The sequence below is a fragment of the Centropristis striata genome, chromosome 15 (genome assembly GCF_030273125.1).
Source record: "Centropristis striata isolate RG_2023a ecotype Rhode Island chromosome 15, C.striata_1.0, whole genome shotgun sequence".
NCBI lineage: Eukaryota > Metazoa > Chordata > Actinopteri > Perciformes > Serranidae > Centropristis > Centropristis striata.
The window spans coordinates 31,411,011-31,428,363 of record NC_081531.1 but is presented as its reverse complement, the minus strand read 5'-3'; the positions used below and the strand labels follow the sequence as shown (position 1 = coordinate 31,428,363).

Sequence of the window (17,353 nt, the reverse complement as noted above, 5' to 3'; positions counted from 1 at the left end):
TTTTCATTTGGTGGTAAAGGGACTCTTTTTGAAATGCTTTTCCATGGAGCGTTGTTTAGCTACGTTGCTGGCAAGATATCTTTCTAAGGTCTTCAAGTTTTAGCTTAAAAGCTTAGCATGCTACAGCCTCTTAACCCATTGAAGCCTGGAAAGCGGATACGTCATCTTGTAGTATTTGTATAAGCTCTCAAATACTTTTTGAATTTCATTTCTATCTGCTACAGAGGCTGAAAAATCGATTATTTAGTCGAAGCGTTGACACTTCTGTTGAATTTCCAGAAAAACTTCAAGTTTTAGGGGCTTATTTTAAAATCGCCCAGAGGTTTTACAGGCGTTTCAGGCGTCAGTGGGTTAAAGACAGAAGGAATGAATAGGACTATGATCAGGTGTCAGCAGTCATCACTGACGTTGGGTCATCCTTGGAAGTTGAATTTTTTGTCGATTACATATGGCTTCATTGTGATCTTTAAAACTACACGATGACTACTAAATGTTTACAATGCTCCTCACTTCCTGTGTTTTTTCCTTTTCATAACATTTGTTTGCTCCTTCCCAGATGTCCGGACGGATACTTCGGCCCACGGTGCTTACAGACTGAGCCGCTGCGGTTGCGCATGCCCAATCCTTTCAAAAGTATGTCCACTTGATATGAGCAGCTGAGAACAGAGACACAGTTGTCACTGGATTACCTCTGTGGACTCCTGCTGCCTCCCCCCCACCCAACACCCCCCAGTTCTCTTCCTCTTTCTCCTTCTCAGGTCAACACGCAATGAGCTGTGCACTCCACCATGCACACGGTGGTGTCATCCATGGGAACACTCTGCTTCTGCTGTCTATAGTTGTGCTGTTGATCTAATTCTCTCTCTCTCTCCCTCCCACCCTCCCTCCCTCTCTCCTCTTCACTCTTTCTTACGCATACTCTCCTTTTCACTCCACCCTTTCCCTCTCTCTCTTTCTGTTTTCCTCCTCTTCCTCACTCACCCACCACCCTTCTCCTCCCTCTCTTTTTGTGGCTTTGTTTCTTCCCATCAGGTGTCCAAATGACTTTACTGGTGATCGCTGTCAAACCTACGTTATGGCCAGTTTCTACCGTATGTCAATTTCCTCTTCTGTCACTCTGTCAGACTGTCCTTGTGTCATGCGTGCATGCAGGGTGTAGAGAGATTGCATTAATTCCCTGTTATTAATAGTTGTGTCTGTGCCTCCTCCGATGACTCACAAGCTGGCATCGTTTAGTGGAGTCTGTTATTGTGTTTGGTCTGCATGTGATATTGTGCGCCCTTTAACTTGCAGTGTGTTGCATGCGTGCTTTCAGAATACAAGCTCATAGTAAGTTTTATAGCAGGAAGTAAGCAGCTGAAGTTAGATGCTTTGTGGAAGTTGATGTAAACAAAGTCAGCTGCATGTAACAACACAGTCTAATGGCAGAACAATCACTAAAGCCATACCTTTATCTCACTTACTAATGATGCTTGTTTATGCAATCAGCTGCAAACACAAGCATGTGTGATCCTATTAGAACTGATCAAGAGACAGGCCTGAACAATTAGAATTAACGAGGCATGACAAATGATTGAATCTGTTAGGTGTTGCGCCAGCTTAACTGATAAAGAAATGTTTGTTGAGGGCGAATAAGATGTAGGATTTCTTCAGAAATATGAGTGTGGAATTGTGGCCCCCTTTCATATGTCCATGTACATCATGCACAACATAAGCAAACATGATAGAATTCCACTAATGTCATTCTTGAATCTTTTGATTTGGCCTTAAACATAACTGGGGGTTTCCCAAAGGACCAATTATTTACAGCGAATATTAAAAATAAATGATCTTGGTTCGTAGGTTACAGTTGCTTTATGCAGAATATGCATGCATATACAGGCATGTAGACTTAGTTTCCCTTTCAAATCAGCCCCACAATGTGCTTTAGGCGTATATTTTCTTTTCTTTTTAAGTGGGCTTGTAGGAGGTACTTGTGTGTTACAGTAGATGGTGGTTGGCACGCAGTTAGCAAAGTTTCAAAGCCACTAGACTCCTTTGCCAAAAAATGTTAATTTACCTTGTAGTAGTACTGACTTGGAAGCTAAGCAATGGACTGCTGTTTTAGCTGCAACCAGACTCCATTGACAAAAACATGAATTTTCACCTAACGGAACACAGGGTTGCTGGTTTATTGCTGTCTCTATTGGTTAATTTGTCTGTGATATTGTGTGACTTTGGGAAATCTAAAATAACCTTTCAAATCTCCAAAGTCCCAGAATAACACAAAGCAATATGATCATGACAGCAGTAGATCAGCTTCTCCCTCATCCATGAGGTAAAATCACTGTTTCTGTCAGTGGAGTCTGGTTGCAACTCAGAGTACATTGCTAAGCTTCCGTGCTGGTACTCCTGTCTGCTTGTCCAAACTGGGGACATACTGACCACCACCTGTAGTTCATGCACTGACTATTGATAAGTACGGCATACAACCCCACAGTAAATCCAAACTATCTTTTAACAACAACTCAGTTACAAGTAGACTCTAGTAAACACCAGAACATTCAGACTGTAATTGTTGCTCACATTGTTTGAGACGTTGCAACAAAATGGTGCTCTCAGAGCAGATGTCCTCAGCTCAGAGTTCACACGCTGCACTAGAGTGCCATGTCAAACAGCTTTGTTAGCCTCGGGTAAGAGAGGCATACCATGCACCACTCCACACGGCAACATCAGAAACACATCCATCAACTGCAAAATTATAGCAAGATTAGATGAAGATTTCTGTAGAACCGCTTGAAAGATCTTGCCCTTGAGGTTTTTCAATTTGATAGGCATCCACTATTAGGTGATGGTTGATTACTTGTAAATGATCTCAGGTGATATGGAAAGGAGTGATCTGACTTGAATGAAACGTCAACACCTACAACAAGTAGCTTAGACTCTCTTAAAAAGAACATAAACAAAGTTAAAGATAGTGTAAGGTAACAGTATAGAATTAAATAAAAAGCCTATAATTCAAGTCAAATAATAGCAAAGAATTTTACTGCATATGTGTCAGCATCATGTCTTTGCAGGCCCATGTGGTTGCAATTGAATGTAACATTTGAGTTAAATAACTAACTGCCTGATGTTGCCCACAGAGGCTCATCCCTGTAGTCGAGCTTACAGCACACATACTGTTTGTTGTGTGTTGGCTCCGAGTAAAATGCAAAAAACCCCTTCTTAACTACAAGTAATTTCATCTCGCATTAAGTCGTAATGCACTGTGCTGAAATTACTTGTTTTTTTGGCAGAGTAGACAGTGGTGTGTGGGAGCTCTTTTTTACACTGTTTTCTGCATTCTGTCTAACTTCAGTGCAGCTGTGCGACTACATCAAGGACAGCATTTATTTCCACTTCTCATCCAACCACACAGACCAGGGTTTGATTACATGCTTTCCATGCATATAGGTTCCAATCAATGACTAGTAAAGGAATGGAGTATTAACAATCAGATAAAAGCCCTCTGTCATCTATCGAGAACTTGCATGCACCCTGCAATTTTGTATTTTTCAATCACCTCTAAACTTAATTAAAGGCTGTTATTTATAATAGAAAAGAATAAGCCTCCACTGAGTCCAAGTATATGATGTAATACTCTCTCATCGGTTCAAAAATGCAGATCTGTAGCAGAAATTGGGTTTATTAAAGCAACATTTAGACGTGATAGATGTGCTGGACCTTAAAATGAGCTTTGTTTTTTGGAAAACTACATAGCAATCGATAATGGCCTCTCACATATTTCACATTTTCTACTCTCAATTAAGGAAAATAAATCACATTTGCGTGCACACACATCCATTCCATACTTAGAGCCCCGCCTCCTGGAGGGGCGCCTCCCATCCCCAGGAGATAGCAGAAAGAAGGAGGATGGCTTCTGCTTCTCAGCCATAAGGGCTTGGCTTAACAAGAGCATGTTGTCATAAGAACAGCTGGGACTTACTTCAATCCAAGTAAAGCAAGTGAGCTGCCAGAGATATGGTCTCAGCTGGTTGGTGCAGCCTCCCTATGGCCTCACTCTGCCATATAATATAAAGCCCAACTATAATTCTTCTTATTCAGGGTGATTCCCATACACCACAGATACACTCCTTTTTAACTTGCCTGTTCATGTGATGGGTGTGTTCGTGAACTAACAGTGTGGTGTGTTTTTTAGAAAGCACAAAACTGAAAGCACAGGTAATCTCAGCAGATGACGCATACACACAGTAATAATGAGAGACCCATTCCCATTAGGAGATTTTGTTTGCTTATGTAATGAAATAACACTCTCTATCAACAAATCACATGCAAAAACTGTAGAAGGTGCCTCCTCTGAAAGCATTCAGACTGTGTTGAGACATACAGTAGATAGAAACTGCACACGAACATCCAGAGCTGAAGAAATGTACTAGTTTTATTAGAATTAGTCATAGACGTAAAAACGTCACAGTAGTTTTGTGTTGTGTGGTGTAATGTGTGTGTATTGCATGCTGTAAGTGTGTTCTCGTCTTTGATGTTACTGACCCTGTCATGCTGACAATTATAATTTGCCATTTAAGTCAATATTAAATAAATATATATACATATACATTAATATGTCTATGAAATTGGAAATAGATAAATCATGCAATAAATATATAGATACATATAAACATATAAATGAGTGAACATAGTTAAATATATATATATATATATATAAAAATTAAATACTTACTTTTAATTATTGAAAGGAAATTTTATTTCTCAATTTTTCCGTTATTTATTTCAAGGGACTTTTATTTCTATAAACTATAATTTATTTGTTTCACTTGCTTTTTTCCATTCCATTTCCATTTCTTATCTCATTTATGCCACACATTTTTTTATTTATTTATATGCTCATATTTATTTGTTTATTTATCAATTTTATTTCATAGTCATATTTATTTTGATGTATTTATTAATGAATGACTTAAATGGCATTCCAAGAGTTTGTTGTGTCAGTTGCCATACTTTTGTTTGCTCAACTATATGTTCATAGGTGCCACTCTCTTAACCTGGTCTTTTGTTTCTTTTGTTTCTCTTCCAACTGTCAACCTTCTGCAATGGCAGAGCATCTTGGGATTGAATTTATGGGTATGGAACAATCCATTTTGACTCTCAGTCCTAGCATAGCTACTAAATAGATGTCCTTCGTTTTGACTTGCCCCCGTTCCGTCTTTGGTTATGAACTGTTAATCATATCGTCCCTCGATTAACCAATCAATCCCTCTGACGATCATCCCATAACTGATTGTAATGACAAACCCTCAGCCGATGCAACTGATCCTCCATCAATCATCATTAACATGGATGTCATCACCTGTACCTCTCCTACATGTGCAATGGAAAAGTAGAATCTTAACTGAGTTTCCGTTTCACTCACAGTGGCATATTTTCCTTTTTTGGACTGATTTTTGGTTTCCTATTCCATCTGTAACAAGCATGATATATCATGTTTGTAGCAACCAGATGTCTTTCCTCAATCTTCAAATCTATCTGTCAATCCTTTTAGTCCCTAGTGTCTGCTTTTTCCTTTGATATGCCATCTCTTTCCTTTTATTTATGTGTGATCTTGTCCATGTTTCTTGCATCATCCCGTCGTTAGCATAGCTGAAATGTAACTTTTAAAGTATGAAATATAATACCTGTGATCCTGGTTTGAATTATCCTTCAAGGAGTAGATGCTGTGATGTGAGCATGCGATGCTATATTTAGAACCTACAGTCATGTTTTTCTTCTATCTGCCGCTATTTCCATCCTCCTCCATTGTTAGCTTTTGTTTTCTGCCATCTTTTCCAGAAAAGCGCTTCAGTGGTTGAGAGTGTAGAATGAAGTAATCCTCTAATCATACATTTAAGTACTGGACCATTGTGTTGTTATGCCAGCAGCAACACCATTTATGAATATGGTTTATTTACATTGTCAGAGAGCTGACACACACTGGAATGATGATGGCTCCTTCAGATGGAGATGTACAAATTCAATTCATTTTTCTTACATTATTTATCAGGGACCACACTACCTCTTTGCTCTGGCATTTTCTCCAGGGACACAAAGAGTCTACCTCAACCTCACACAAGCTCTTCTCTGGAAAAGCAAAAAGCATCAGTCAAGATTTCTCTAGTTTCATATTTAATGATCTTTTATTGTTCATAATTCATAAATTCCTGTAAAATAAGATTTCATAAGTGTGCTTACTGAATGCCTGAGCAGATGAAGACTTCTATAAGTGAATGACATTAAGGATGAAGACAAATATTGCGCATTTCTAAATCCCATGATCATCAATTAAAGGCCAGAACCATTTTAGTATCACACATAATTTGAAAAATACCTCGATTTTTAGAGAATACAGTTTCTTAATTGATCAGTCTAACTCTCTGAGCCCCTGCCCCCACCCACGCCACCTCACTGCAGCGCAGGCAGCAACAGCATCTGGTGTATTTGTGATTATGTGCGAAGAAAGGTTTGACTGTGAAGTGAGTTGTCAGAAAAGACAAGATGAAGCTTCATACTGCTCAGGATTTAGTAAAAAAAAAAAAAAAGCAATGTAGATGTAGAGTGAAAAAAGTGGGAACCTGCACCTTCAAGGCACTAATTTTTTTTCCCTGTTATTTCTCTCACTGTGTGCATGTGGTGTGTGTGGGTGCGTCTGTGTATCTGTGGGTGTGATGTTGACAGAGGCAGAGGAACTCTACCAGAAAAGAGTCCTGACAATCACGGGTATTTGTGTGGCTCTGTTGGTGGTGGGCATCGTGTGTGTGGTTGCCTACTGTAAAACCAAGTAAGTCCTGCTCATGATTTTTTAAAATATGTCACCTTTCCTTTCAGATTTCTATCACCAACCTGCATTTTAAAATTATACTCAAGCTGCTGGTGTTCTGTTTGCAGTGCCTGTAATATGCAGCATAGGTGGGAATAATAGATTACTTTGTTTACCGTTGACTCTTTTTTATATTGTTTACAGGTAGAATAGTGAATCTAGTTGTTACATCAAGTAAAAAAGCATAATGTTAAAAAATTTAGCTCTTACCTATAGTTCTTTTTTAATGATTTAGATTGTTTTGGTGTGTGCAACTGGCAACCTACAAGCCTGAAAACTAAAGCAAATGTCGAAGTGCCTTATAGCTTCATTCTTTTAAATGAGCAGCAGGGGGCGCCTCTGGCAGATTGTTTGAATGTCACCGGGCAGTAGAAGGCGTGCATCTACTCATGGATTAATGGTGGCAAACACATGTAACATTTAGCTAGCTTATGCTAAGCTCCTTCTTTCTTCTTTGCACTGTGCAGATGTAGTTTGGTAGAAAGATAGTAGTTACTAGAAAATAGTTTTTAAATTTAACTTCTAAAGACATGGCCTATCTTGAGTAACCGGGTCATGATTTCTTGAAAGAGACATTACTTTTGAGTTCTCACATTTGGTGGCTTTGAGCACCACAAGCATTCTATTTCCATTATATTTTGTATTAAAAGAGGCAGGAATCTCTCTTGCTGATATTTTCAACACAGCAGCTCACACCAAAACAGTCTAGATTAATGAATAGCACTACATGTAAGAGGAAAAAATATTTAGTTTTGATTTTGGGGTGAACTCTTCCTTGCAGGCTTCTTAACAAAAACAAAAGCAAGAGAGAATAACCAAGATTTTCTCAACAGGAAACAAAGAAAGAAGATGCACAATCATCTGCGACAAAATATGTGTCCAGAACATCCCAATCGTAACCTTGCTAACGGACCCAATCACCCAGGACCAGGCCCAGAAGAAATCCCTATGGCAGATGTGAGTTTCTGAAAGGATTCCTAACGTTATTAAAGTAAACGCATACAGATGTACACCAAATGGTTTTATGCTCAGTTACATAATCAAATCGTGTCTTTTTTTCACATCTTTCCATCTGCCAAATCCATTTTTCCCAACGCAGTACATATCAAAGAATGTTCCTGCAACTGAACGAGTCATACGGCCTGCAACAGAGGGATCGTTCCCTGCCAGCCATGCCTCTTCCAGATCTCACAACTCTTCCACACGAGCCCATTCATCAACTCACAGGTGAGCATGCACCATTCAGTCCTTCAGGGTCCACTTTGTCTTTCTACCAAGAGAAACAACAGAAAGAAAAGATTCCCACTGGGACATGCCGGGGTGTGTGCATGTTAACACCTTTTTTTTTATTTGTCAGACATGAGGAACGGACATGGAGCCTGGAACGCTCTGACAGCATCCTCTCTGACTCGCCGGGAATGATGTCATCATCCGTGGGGACCAGTAAATGCAGCAGTCCTGCGTGCATGGAGGCACGGGCCCGGCGCGCTGCACACTGTGGTTACTCTGACCCCCATCGGCCAGGCCTGCAGTACGGAGATTCCTTTGACTCGCTGGGAGACTCTCCGCACAGCGACAGGTGGGAAACACCCCTCTATGTGCCGATATGGCACTGGGTTTGTCGTGAACACTTTTAGAAGTTTCCTCTCTCTGCTGGTTCTCTCTCAGCCTCGAGAGGCCAGTCAGGGCACTCTGTGAGACTCAGTGGAAACTGACAAACAGCAGGCATGATGATGAAATACGCTAAGGTAGGCAAGAGTGAAAATCAGTGCTTATTTCAATGGGAATTCTGTGCTTACAGCTACTGTAACATTATTCCCTTGCCACTATGTAATTCGGATTGGCTAAAGCGTTTCCCTTTGATTTTCCTTTAGGGAATAATGTGACATTTTGAGAAATACACTTATCTGCCATCTTGCCCATAGATACATACATATATCCATTGCATCTTCACAGAGAAAGGTCCAGGATAAGTTTAGCCTAATTTTGCATGAAGAGTTGAAGCCAAGTTGTAACATCCAGGCCTGAAAAGTGAACTGATGAGGAAATACCTTCAGCCTGCATTCTGGCTAGCAGGGGGCATCTCCACTGGTTGCATATAGTTGGTTGTATAGAAGGCTTTGAGAAAATTACCCTGCTTCTCATTTTTTACCTCATTAAACATTTTCTGAATTGGTATGCTTGAGGATGGGGCTACGTTGTGATTGACAAGTCGTTACCATAGTGTCAAGTTTTGGGTTTGTCCATGTTTTCATCTTAGAACTTTTAAGTTTACAGTTAATTGTAACGTTTTGGTTGCCTAAAAATGTCTTGTTCAGCATGCGGCTGTACTTCTGTAGTTCTATTTTGCACTTTGCTAACCAAGCTAATTAGCTAGATAGAACTAGTGATAGTTGATAATTTCCTCTTGTCCAGATATTATCATTTATGGTCACTTTCACACAGCCAAAAACCAAGATGGCGAAGGCAAAATTGTTAAACTTGAGGCTTCAAAACTGAGACTACATCCATTTTGACATTATATTGTAGACGCAGGAACAAGCAGTTAGTTAGTCTATCAGAAGTGTGAAATTACACCTTTGAACAACTCCAAAGCTGTCTTTTTTTATCCTGTGCCTATTTCCATACTAAAGGCACAGATATATCAATCTTAATGTGACTCTGGCCAAACAAGCATATTTCCTGAAATATTGGAGTGCTCCTTTAACACAAACCAGAACAAGACAGCTTAAAAAAACACAGTTGAATAACTCTAAAGAATGTGTTTCAGGTCTTCCACATGTTCTCTATTTTAGTAGTACTTCATGTCACCCATGGCCTGAATTTGAACCTGCTTTTTAAGTGCCTCAGATACACCCCCTGATTTTGTTTTAGGACCCAGTAGTGGTCCTCCAAATCCCAAAATGCTCTCCCTGCTCAATGCTGATGTTTTGAATTCCAAACACATTTCACAGCTCAGCATCCATCACTCAACAGGTCTGCATTAGGATTGAGCTGGGAGGATGTTTGGGAATATGGGAACACAATTTGGCCCTATTCTAAAATGATGGTGTGTACGTTTAAGCATTAACACAACACCCATAATGTTGGTTAGGTATTTTTTTGCTAAAGGTAAACATATTTTTGAGGGGGGATGATGGCATAGTTAGGTAGCGGAAATCAGTCTTTGTTGGCACTGTAATTGAGAACCCTGTGTTTAAAGTTTGAAAAAACATGCCAAAGGTACACAAGGTAATCCTGCCCTTTACTTTGGTATAGCTGATACACAGGCCCATATATACTATTGTTTAAAGTCTTCAAAATCCCTAATGCCGTCTTTCATGGAACCTCAATTGTGCTAAACCTAACCCACCCAAATCCATTTTAGATCGGTTGCTATTAGAAAAGGTACCAAATATTGACCGACCAATGGAAGCAGTACAGTGAGCCCACATAAGATCCCATGGACAGGATAACACCATATTCAGATGATAGAATTTGTCAAAATCAAAGCCACGGTGGACAAAAGCATCTTCATCCCGAGACTACGTTTTAACAAACAAGTGGTCATATTCTCAAACAGTACCAGGTTGTCATAGCAAGTAATTGATTTTGCAAATGCAAAGCCTAAGTATCCTCTATTAAAATGTGCAGCTACCTTTCCTTTTAACAAACAAAAAGGGGAAATACAAATAAATCTAGGTCAAATGCATGAAACCTATATATTTAGTGGACCAGTGTGCTGTATCTGTAGCAAAAGTCCAACCAGATAAGCCAACTGGTGCTTGACACACATTACCTAATACCTGCTATTGCTGCAAAATGCTTATTTGCTTACTTGAGGTTCACAATATGCAAAACAGTGCATGTCCAGCCATGCTTTAAAAACTGAGCTGAAATCAAAGTCAAGGAGCAAGGAGGTTCCTAATATCTTTATAGCTACATGTATCTGTTAAGTATAATTACATTTAAAGAGCTAAGGATATGACTGACGGAGTGTCCTACACCAGCTGCTGACTGCAACAAAAATATAAATATGATATACATTACACAAGCATGCAGTGTTGGCAATTGTTTCCTGAACAAATAATATATAAACCAAGCAAGATGTACCCTTTGTATGCTTGAGCTGTAAAATATCAACAATGCCAGCATACAACAAGCATGTGTGCACACATAGGGCCTTGACCAATGAGTTGTTATGCGGAGCCGGATTGCATAACCAGCATCCCCAAAGAGTCATTCCAGGTAACAAGCACCTTTTCCATCATGGTGACAGCCTCTGCTCCAGCTGAATCAGCAGGGCTGTGGGAATACCTCAGGCTGGCATCTCTCACAGCATGTTGTTGTGTAGTAAAGGCATCAAGCAGTCAATACAAACACTCTGGTAGGCATGGTATTATAACTGTAGGAAAGATGTTTATAACATACGTAATATGATGACAACCATAAGATTTTTGATAATTTCATAACAGTAATGAGGTTTGGTTAGTTTCGTTGTTAGCACATTCCTATTTTGGGGCAGCAGAAAGCAATTGCGCCATTGACCAACAAACACCTACCACTCGATCCACTGGTTGGGGACGCGCAGCATTGCTCCTCCTCATCCGTTACATAGGATGGTCCATTTGCTCACATGCATTTTACAGAATCCGTCATATAAATAGCAATGCACCATTTACTGGCACACTTGGCTTTTAAGGGGAATGGGAGAGAGAGTTGGACACTCCCTAAATGTACTTGTACCGTGCACTTTGGACCGTGTGCTATAGATCGTTTAAATAGTGCTCTAACAGTTACTAGTGGTTCTGCATCTTTAAGACAACAAGACCTCCAAACCTAAATGACAGAATAGAATATTTTTCAATACCACCCATACTGACACATGAGAGTTTGTCAAACGTTTTGCGGCGTGCGGTACATACACGTACGGTTAGCGGTTGTAAAAATATTCTGGCGTTTCTGTGAATTGTTTATAATACAACTGATCTATGTTTCGGGCAAAAAATACTTCCTGTTTAGGTGTTATAAAAGCTTAAAAAGTAAATAAATGTCCGTAAATACCAGCAGTGAAGTAGAGGGTGAGACCACAAGAAGTTACATAAAAAATTTAAGTCACATCAAAAGTTGTTAACTTTTGTTTTGATATGGGACATAAACCCTGTTCTCCTGGGTGCAAGTCTGCCATTTGTTCAACGGGAGACCAGTCATGCTTTAAGAACTTCCATCTTGACACACTTGACTAAAGCTTTCTAAGATGTCAACCACTGTAACTATGAGGTCATTTAAAACTGATACAGGGTGGATAAGGTTTTTTTTTAAACAGCTGGCAGCATATTGTGATCAACCTATATACTAATATGCTAAATGAAGAAAAACATTTTGGCTAAAGAGTTGTTTCAAAGTATGATTAGTATAAATAAAAGACCATAAAAGTTTGAATGTGAGTTCCAGAAAAGCCAGACTTTAAAGGTTTGTTTTCAAAGGTGTTATAAAGTAGGACACTGGGTTGGCCCAGTGATCATGTTGGGCAGGTTGGTCCAGAGCCTAGGGGTGCAGGGGAAGACAGTTTAATCACTGTCAGTTTTCAGTATAAACTGAAGGGCAGCCAAAATAGCTGCTCCTGCCCCAGGACCACAGGCTGAGCTTTGACTTAAAGATATAGAACATATATAAGTAGGTGGTCTTCACAGAACTGCATCAAATATTGCTAAAATGTAAAACTGTAATTCACTTACACAAAACAGTGAATGACTGTCTTATTATATCTATTTACCTCATCTGTGCAGTTACATAACCACATTACATTCTATGTCACATAATGTAACTAACTTATTTTATCCCAAACCATTACTTTTCATGAACCTAAGCTTATTCAAGTAGTTACATTTGACAGAATGAAACACCTTTTTAAACCTTACATACAACAGGAATTTGTCATTTGGAGAGGTAATTTAGTTATAAAGACTTGTTGCCACTTTTTTCAAATCAGGATATTAACAAAAGAAGTGGATCCAGAAAAGATCCCTGTGGGACTCCACGAGAATTGCTTTCCATTGGAGAAGTTAACTTCTACAGTTGTTTCAATTATGGTACCAAATATACACGCACCTTTCCAACCTGGGAAAACTCTGCCGATGAGACTTTTCACAATTAGATCATTAATTTTATTTTGAAGTGTGTCAGTGTATAAGGAAAGCTTTTTTTTAAAACATTTTAACACTGTGCCCAGTGTGCAACATTACTTCCATCATTTCAGCTTATGGAAAGATTCACGTTAAATCTATGTATGTAGAATGACTCTTCTCTGTTTTATATTTTAGTTCCTATTTACAGCTTACTAGTACATTGGCTCTTAAGGTGCAATGTTCATTCAGTTAAAAGGATGCCAACATCTCCTAAAGTACACTCCTCCTCTGTCTCACTTCTGCTCTTTGCTCTTCTCTACTCAACTATTTACCCCATTTTGTTTTTACTACAGATACGTGTCAGCTCTGACGACACCAGCCCGCCTCTCCCCAGTGGATTTCCATTACTCATTGCCCTCGCAGGTGCCTACCTTCCAGATCACATCCCCCAATGCCAGCCATGCCATGTCCCTCCCTCCTGCTGTCCACAACCCCTACCCTCTGGAGGATGACCAGCCTCTGCTGCGTCGCTACCAGGTGCCCCTACATGATGCCCAGTGCCAGGAGCCCTACCGGCAGCAGCGTCGCACCTATCTAAATGACAGCAGGGGCAGCCTGCCCTCCAGCCCCTACCGGCTGGCTAAAGAAGAAGACTATGAGACCACCCAGGAGTATCTCTCCTCTCGGGAGCAACCAAAGAGAAGTGGGTCCAGTGGAACTGGTAGCCGGCGCTGGCGAAGATCCAGACTGAATGGCCACGTGGCCCCGCGTGGATATGAGGCATCTCGGGACTATGGGTCTCGAAGCTGCCTAACAGATAGTGAGTCAGAGGAGGACGGTGAGAGCACGCCCTTCCTCAGTATGCAGAACATGAATGCCGAGCCCTCCACCATCTACAGGCCGGTGGACAGTCGGACTTCTCACTCATCGGGGCGGCACAGTGGGCATGGGAACATGCATACAAGACTTACACACTCACGCTCCAAACCGGACAATACACCCCATTAAAGAGTGAAAATGAACCAACAAAAATCAATATAGTATAGACCTGCATCTATAAGAAATATTTTTATTTTATATAACTGACAGATATTCTAAACAAATGAAATATTTATTTTCATTTTAGCAAAAGTTGTCTACTAGTTAACAGCAAAGACTTTTTTATAGGGAAAACTCTATTTATATGTACATTTTGATTTACAGCATAAAAAGATGTGCCAGTTTTTTCACAACGTAAAAAATAGAGTAATATTGTGGTGCCTTTTGCTGTATGCCGATGCCAGAGGGCCAGTGGAGGTTTTTGTAGCCTTTCTTATATGGACGCCTCATTTTTTATACACGTTTATGTTTTTTTTTCCTCTCTGGTTTCCTGTTTTACTTTCTTTCCAAGTTGCATTCTTTGAGGAGTCTAGCCCCACTGGAACATAACCCCTTCCATGTCACGCAATATAAACCACTTCAACATAAAGTGTATGTTTACATTAATATGATTCGCCTGTAGGGTTTATGATTTGGGATCTAATAGAACGCCTGATAAATACAATGTAGATCCTTTTTGCCCTCTGACTAATGTCTACAGAGAAAGAGACAGTGAGAGATCGTGTGGTTGTGTATGTGTGTGTAAATGCCTGTGTGCGTGTGTGTGCGCATGTCAGTTTGCTTGCATGTATTTGTGATTGTTAGATGAATTTCATTGTTTGTTGTGGTGACATCAAACGTGTGGGTCTGACAAAAGAGTGTGTCAGAGGTTCACAGAATAGTGCTTTATCAGAACAGTGACCCCCAGTGTAGATGGACAGGTAAGGCTGCTGTAGGGTTGTATGTTATGCAGGTCATTGCTTGATGTGTTTACAGCTATTCTGCCCATTTCCCAGCTGGCCCCAGTTAAGTCCCCCTTTTTATTTCCCAGCAGGTTTTTCCTCATGTTAGTCTGTTATGAGGCCAACAAACGCTGAGCCACTTGGCACAGGGTGACCTCTGCCATCAGAGGTGATGGCAAAACAAAAAGATTGCATCTGTTTTCACTCAACTCAGCCCTTAACCCCCGTGCCTCATCATCCTTCTGTGTCCATTCTGTTTTTGTGGCTCGTGTTAAAGGCCACACAGTGTCTCAGGATTTCCACACGCACCCCTCCCCTCCCCAGTCGTTCACCCTGTCCCTCAACTTAAGGTCTACCTTAGACTACAGTTCTCAGATAACGAAGGCCTAAATGTTAACATACAGCCTACCAGTTCCCTGAACACTCACATACATACATACAGACAGACAGAGAAAAGGAAAGCTTAGTGGAGAAAAGTGCAGAACACACCAGACAATATAAATGAAATAGCTGTGAAACTTCGGAGGATCATACAATGCAAAAATATGCAAACTTTCTATTTTGCTGTTTGATTACATCATTTTCTAAGAGGTGACTGTAGTGTGTTGTGTGTGGGGAAAAACTATGTGATGCCTATAGTGTAGAATGAAATAACATGGTATAAATGCATATTTACATGAGTTTTACATTATTTACATTAGTTTTTAAAGCCATTATGCAGCCATCTATGAAGTTGTCAGCCTTTCTTGTTCACATACTCATGTCCATTGGATGAGTGTGTCCATTGATTGTTTTCTCACTCGGTTTAGGCCGCTCCACTTAACATGCGCACTTCCAAGTAATGTCAAATAGCATCCAGATAGTGTCTCCTCCCAATAGTACTGTGTACTGCTTTGTCTTGTTGACAGATAAATTTTCTCCGTAAATTATGATGATTTTCAAAGTAAAACATTTAAGCCCCTGTCCTCCACTGAGAGAATATCTTAAAGGTAATCCAAGAAATGTCAAACCCATTCAAAGTGACACAGTGAGAAGAGAGCAGTTGATGTTTCATCACTGTTGGTATGTTTCTACTCCTTGTTGAAAAAAAAGATGAATTATCAGATTATTATCGGTAAAAAAAAAAACATAAAAAAATTGATCTGCAATTCTTACTGCTATATGGTAAATGCACAGTGGTACTGTAATAGAGAAAGGTCTTTGGTCACACCTCACTTGCAGATATTTCATTGAGTTTCTCACCTCTGGGTCTAATTTTGTATGTCTGAAAAATGCAAAAGAAGACAGTGCTCCTCTAGTTTAAATGTGATACTCCCTTCACTTTGCCAGTCCTCTCACCCAACTGAGATGCTACCAGGCACGTCCTGCTGGTCTCTTCTGTTTAATTTTATGACCCCACCCCTCGCTTGAAATGTTTGAACACCTCTCCTCTGCATGTCCTTGTGGTCACGGTTAGATGGGTGCATGGTAAAAAAGCAGCAGACAATTCTTTTCCAGTCAGTGAAAGTGTATTTCATTTAACATTCAGCAATAAAAAAGAACCTTTCCCCCATGTCATTCCTGAAATATGCTAGAAAAAAAAGAAAAAAATGCGAGATTGTCATAGATTGTAAAATAAAATGAAAATTGAATCCACCTGTTCATATGAGAAAATAAATCTTTATTCATATCATTTTACGATGTAGTTATTTCTGTAGAAAGCTTGGCTCTGCATTTTGATTATCTTGAGGTTTGACTTGCATATGACACTCATAAAATCTGATTTTGATTTATGTTTTATATGGTTATTAATGGGTTATAGGTTATGAAAACTGTTTGGTAGTTGTGCTCCCTGAAGTCTGAGCGAATACAGTAAGTACCAGACACTCGTACAAATCACATAAAAGCACACATCCTCCACTTTCTGAATGGTTTAAAATTATTAAACTGTTTAAAAAAAAAGAAAAACATTAGAACTTAGAAGAAAACTTAGTTGATTAACTGCCACAGGATATATATTACTAATCCATTTTTCCCCTATAGCATTATTGTAAGTATACAGAAGGCCAGTCCTACTGAAGACCAAAGTGCATTTGTAAAATATGGAAAAATGTTTATTTAACCCTCCTGTTGTGTTCCTTTCATGCTAATTACATTTTTGTTCCCAGTCAAAAATAACCAACCATAATACATTTATTATATACACCGAATGTCATATTGGATTTTATATCAATTCAAGCTCTATTCAACATTACACATTTTAAACTTCTATTTGCATATTGTCCCATAGGCCTCACTGATGTGAGCTTACATAACTTGCTTTTGTTATTTAATAAATAATAATATATCAAATACTAAGATGAAACATATTTTAATATTAATCACACACTACTTAATGTTTACAGGGATATTTGTTCTGGAAAAGTTTAAATTGCACTAAATAATATCTGTTGTGATTCCGGTTTGATGCTATTTGTGAGGAAAGACCATAAAAACGTACAAAATATATTACATTTAAATTATATTACAAAATGATATTAATAATCTTTATTGTACAATAAAAATCTTTCTTGAAATTTGCCTTTGGCTTCTCATGAAAA

The 17,353-nt window shown here is 39.4% G+C and overlaps 1 protein-coding gene across 1 annotated transcript in view; it reads left to right on the top strand.

The window, feature by feature from the left end:
- nrg2a (neuregulin 2a) overlaps positions 1-16,726 on the top strand; it is an 83,304-nt gene extending 66,578 nt beyond the window's left edge. Inside the window, exons 5-11 of the mRNA XM_059351631.1 lie at positions 1,033-1,091; positions 5,095-5,118; positions 6,706-6,808; positions 7,681-7,804; positions 7,947-8,074; positions 8,205-8,426; positions 13,308-16,726. Coding sequence (XP_059207614.1) covers positions 1,033-1,091; positions 5,095-5,118; positions 6,706-6,808; positions 7,681-7,804; positions 7,947-8,074; positions 8,205-8,426; positions 13,308-13,962 — 1,315 coding nt within the window. The 3' untranslated portion in view covers positions 13,963-16,726. The remainder of the gene's footprint in view (positions 1-1,032; positions 1,092-5,094; positions 5,119-6,705; positions 6,809-7,680; positions 7,805-7,946; positions 8,075-8,204; positions 8,427-13,307) is intronic.
- Positions 16,727-17,353: the final 627 nt, after the last annotated feature.